This window comes from Borostomias antarcticus (genome assembly GCF_949987555.1).
Source record: "Borostomias antarcticus genome assembly, chromosome: 5".
Lineage (NCBI taxonomy): Eukaryota > Metazoa > Chordata > Actinopteri > Stomiiformes > Stomiidae > Borostomias > Borostomias antarcticus.
Window position 1 is genome coordinate 5,789,640 of NC_140238.1, and position 4,863 is coordinate 5,794,502.

Consider the following 4,863-nt stretch of genomic DNA (forward strand, 5'->3'; position numbering starts at 1 on the left):
TCCAACAATAGCTGGGCATTATAGTTTAAAAAACATACTGTAGGGTTGTAACTTTGAACCTTTTGACACATTATCTCCAACTAGACCAGTTTTTCTTAGCTGCTGGTTGGTCTCAAGGGTGCACAATGAATGGCACTTTGCAAGTGCTGGAAAATACAGATACAGATATATCCTTCCAGCATATTCAATGGGAACCTGGGAGCTGGGAATCGCAAGTAAAACCTTTTCCATGGAGAATCTTTAACAGATCAACCAATGTCAAGTCAATCATATGTCCCCTTATACACATTTGGCAAAGGAAGTAGAGGTTTGGATGGATCAGATACTAAGTGAGGTGTAGAAGATGGACACTGGGGATGGCTATGGAGAGAAGACAATGATGATCTGTGGGTGTGGAGCAGTAGTCTAGAAAAAGGCTAGTTAAGAGTTGTCTTAAGGGACGTAAAAGAGTGTGAAGATGCCACTGTCCCTGTCTGCTTCTTCTCAAAGGCGTGTCTGGGCCTCGGGGATGTAGATCTCAATGCTGTCCGCCCGCTCCGACGCCGAGTTCTGCCGGAAGGACGCCGCCCGTTTGGCCACCATGAGCCGTTGGCGGGCCTCCTGTCGGTGTCGGTCGGGAAGGTCTAGAGATTTCTCCCGCGTCAGGATGCTCCTTTGTCTCAGAGTCTTCTTTGGTACGGCAGGTGGGGGCTTCAAAGGAGAGAGATTCATTAATACCATTATTCCTGTCCATTTCTGAAAAAAAATGGAATAACATTTTCTGAGAAAACCATTTTTTAAAAAGTATCGATAGTTGACATATCAGCCTATCAAAGTAGCCAGTTTTGATACTTGCTCTCATACAATACCAGTACACAAATTCATACCACTGCCATCAACACATTCCCACCGACATCCCTTTAGGTGTAATTGTGTGCCAGTCTGTCTGGTGTGCCACACACCTTCTTCTCCGGGCTCTCTAGAAGCCTCCAGTTGTTGGTCTTGATCTGCTGCAGCTCGTCAAACTTCATGGTGACGTCGTCGATGGAGAGCTGCAGCAGGTCCCAGAACCCTGCCAAGTCCTGAGAGGTTGGGCGGGGCATAGCGCTGGGGTCCTGTTGAGGAGGAAGGGTTTATGGGACAACAGAAGTGACCTGGTTAGCTGGCTGAATTACAGATGTTACTGCAGATGGCGGGAAGGTATACAGACTTCCACACACATACTGTACATGCGCACTCCTGTTACCACATACACAACCCACTCAATCATTTTTTAAGTGTTGGAGGAATGCCAAATGACATGTTGCTGCTACTACAGTAGTGTATATGGTACATTATAGCACATTTACTGTATCCCACCGTCAAGTAGCTCACATCGCTTTATGCAATTCTGCCTACATCCACTAGATGTCCTTGAAACATGAAATATGATTTACCGTACATCTGGATCTGAAATCAAACCACAGAAAGACTAAGATATAAATCCTGCATCTTTCACCCATCTTTTATTGAGGTATGAGCTACAGTACCAGCCTCGAGGACACTTCAGTGAAACACTGCAATGAGCGGCAACAGAATATATTGTATATTTCAGGGTTACGGTGAAGTGTCCTCGAAGCTCGTGGCGGTCAGGGGTTCCAATCCTGTCGCATCCCTACCAAAGATGGAAGATAATGAAGAAGCCTCAACATCGAATTGAGCGCCGGTCCAATCAAACGCATCTCAGAGATGGAAATCAACATGAGCTCCGGCGTCTCGGCTGTAGAGAGGAGACCAGCGGACGCACTCACAAGTTAATTTCTCCGCCCCTTAATATGGGTAGGCCTATACTGCATTTTGGTCTGTTGTGCTGCTTTTCTTATGATGCACTTCAGAGTTGGGGAAGAATAGGCCTGCCCCGCTCACTGTGAGTGGCCACTCTCACTATACACACCATCTTCTTTAGTTTAACAACTTTATTTGCTCGACATATTGAATGGCTGGAGGGGCTTGGGGATGGGGGGGGGGGGGGAGGGGGGGGGGCACTGGACTGTGGCGCACCGTGCAGGTCTGAATATAAAGGCAAGAGAAGTAAAGGTTTGAGTCACTCTGAATTACGATGGCATATCATTGGCGTAGCAGCTAGCTGAAGGGAAGTGGTCTGAGCATGAGCCCTATTGCGTGCCAATAAAGTGCATGACGTTATGCTTGATTTTTTTCCTTTCCATAGAACTAATTATGTTAAAGGGTAGAGATGTCAGTTATAAAACTGTGTCGAGTGACTCTGAAGTAGACTACTGCCAGCTGTGTTGTAGCACTGTTTTGAGCTTTAGGAACATAGGCTGCTGTACCTATCTAGTCATTGAGAATGTCCCAGTGTTCTCAATGACTACAGGCCAGTGGCACATGTCATAACGGTCTTTGAGAGACTGGTACTGCAGCACCATAAGCCCATGGTGAGTGACTCCCTGGACCACCTGCAGTTTGCGTACCAGGCCTGAATCAGTGTGGATGATGCCATCATCCATCTGCTCCACACAGACTTCTCACACTTGGAGAGGCCAGGAAGCACAGTGGGAGCCTTGTTTTTTAACTTTTCCAGTGCATTGAACACCATCCTGTCAGTCCGGCTTGTAGAGAAGATACCAACCATGCTGGTAGACCATGACATGGTGGCCTGGATCATGGACTACCTCACCAGCAGGCCACAGTACCTGGATCATGGACTACCTCACCAGCAGGCCACAGTACCTGGATCATGGACTACCTCACCAGCAGGCCACAGTAAGTCCGGCTGCAGGGCTGCCTGTCTGATGTGGTGATGAGCAACACTGACGCCTGTGGTAACGCGCCCCCCAAAGAACCGTACCGTGACCTTTCCAATTCACCCTGTATACCTCTGAATTCAGCCACAACTCTTGAATGTGCCACCTGCAGAAGTTCTCAGATGACTCCTCTATCGTGGGCGGCATCAGTGAGGACGAGGAGGAGGAGTATAGAGATGTGATTGAGAGATTCACTAAATGGTCTGAGGAGAACCAGCTCAAACGCAACATCAGCAGGACGAAGGAGCTGGTGGTGGGCTTCTGAAGGAACAAGAGGCCCCCAGTCCCTAGACAAATGGATGTCCAGTGGACAAGCCTTCCCATCCCCTCTATGGCGAGCTGTGGCAGATGGGGAGCACCTTCAGCCACAGGCTCCTCCCACCCAGGTGCAAAACAGAGCGGTTAAGGCGTTTCTTTGTGCCAGCGGCCACAACTCTATAACAGTGCCTGAGCTCTGAGCCCCCCTCCCCCCAGCATGTCACCTGTCACTTTACTATAACAGTGCCATGTACAGTATGTACAGTATATGTTCTTTTGTTTTTACTCTTGTGTATGTATATATATATATATATATATATATATATATATATATATATATATATATATATGTGTATATGTGTATATATATATATATATTTTTTTTTTTACCCTTGATCTATTCTGTACTTTCCCTGTTCTTACTGCTGTAATGCCCAAATCCCCCCCTCTGGGGATTATTAAAGTTGATCTTATCTTATCTACAGTGTGTGGTAAAGGTTAATTAGCCTACATAAACTAGGGAGGGGATTACCACCAAGTCTCACACTCCAGCGCCCCCGCAGGCAACTATAGTCTTCATATTCATATCTGAGAAGCAGCCAACCCTCTCTCACATAACGCAAGGCGCTGTAGGGTGCATTCATTTGGCCCGAGACAGACAGAGGGGAACCGGGAGCACTGTTGAGTCCTCAGCACAGAGAAGCTAGCTTGGGTCCTGATGGGTGACTCATCCTGCTTACAGAGTCTGTGTGCTGGAGAGACAAGTGGCAGGCTCAGTCGTCACCCCGTCACTCTAGTACCTGCAAGGGCTGAACTCAAGAGCGAAACTCATTCATCTTCTGTGTCAAACCTGCCCAAACAAATACAGTCCCAGAAACACGCCGGTGTAGAGATCTCATGCTTTAAATAGCCTATGACAAAATCAATGATGGCTGCAGGCACATTTAATACAGACATAGCAGGCAAAATTAATAAGGCTACAGCACAACACAACTCAACTCATTTGGAGCTAGCTTCTCCTCAGGTGCTAATGATGATAATTGTTGGGCGGAGCTATTTTCACTTGTATGTGTTATTTCATTCATTCGTTCGTTATTTAGCAGGATTATTTAGCAGCGTTTGAGCCAATTTAGAACTCATCAAATTTTAGAGCAGATTAGAATCACTGATTAAATTTAAAATTAAAAGAAAACAAAATTTTGCCATACTTTGACCATTTCCCTTTAGATCCGTGCGTCTTCTGCCAGCTGTACTGTGCTGCCGGTGGCTGAGCGGTTAAGGCTTTGCAGTAGTGATTTTATATCCTCGGTTCACGTCCTTATAGAGATTTTTTTTGTTTTGAGGAGTCAAATCAACTTTAGTTATCAACTTAGATATCAACTTTATTTATTTACTGTTTAAGCAGTTATGTTAAACTGCTTACAGTATGTTTCTAAGCATGTCAAATTCATGAGAATCAGATAAACACTGTATTAGGAAAAGTTACATTTGGCCTGGATCCTGTGGTAGTACATATAAATCATATGCTACCTGAATCACTGGGTGATACACAAATTGAGAACAAAACCTTTTATGGTAATTTGTTGGACCATTTCCTGTCACTTCATTTTGATGTCTTTGCCAAGTTCACCACACTGCCTGGTGGCTGAGTGGTTAAGTTCTTGCACTAGTAATCTGTTATGACCCAGGTTTGAATCCCTGCCAAGATTCATTTTTTTCTCTTTGTTACAACAAGGGTCAAATCAGCTTTAGGTGGTAAGCTATTAAAGTACATATAAACTGAGGTGTGATTTTAACAATTTCAACTGAGTTACACCAACAA

At 45.3% G+C, this 4,863-nt stretch overlaps 1 protein-coding gene across 1 annotated transcript in view; it reads right to left on the reverse strand.

Annotated features, from left to right (window-relative positions):
- Positions 1-483: 483 nt before the first annotated feature.
- Positions 484-4,863, reverse strand: part of dlgap2a (discs, large homolog-associated protein 2a) — a gene marked incomplete at both ends in the record, with an annotated part of 187,235 nt that continues 182,855 nt past the window's right edge. Inside the window, 2 exons of the mRNA XM_084438400.1 lie at positions 484-693; positions 942-1,094. Coding sequence (XP_084294526.1) covers positions 484-693; positions 942-1,094 — 363 coding nt within the window. The remainder of the gene's footprint in view (positions 694-941; positions 1,095-4,863) is intronic.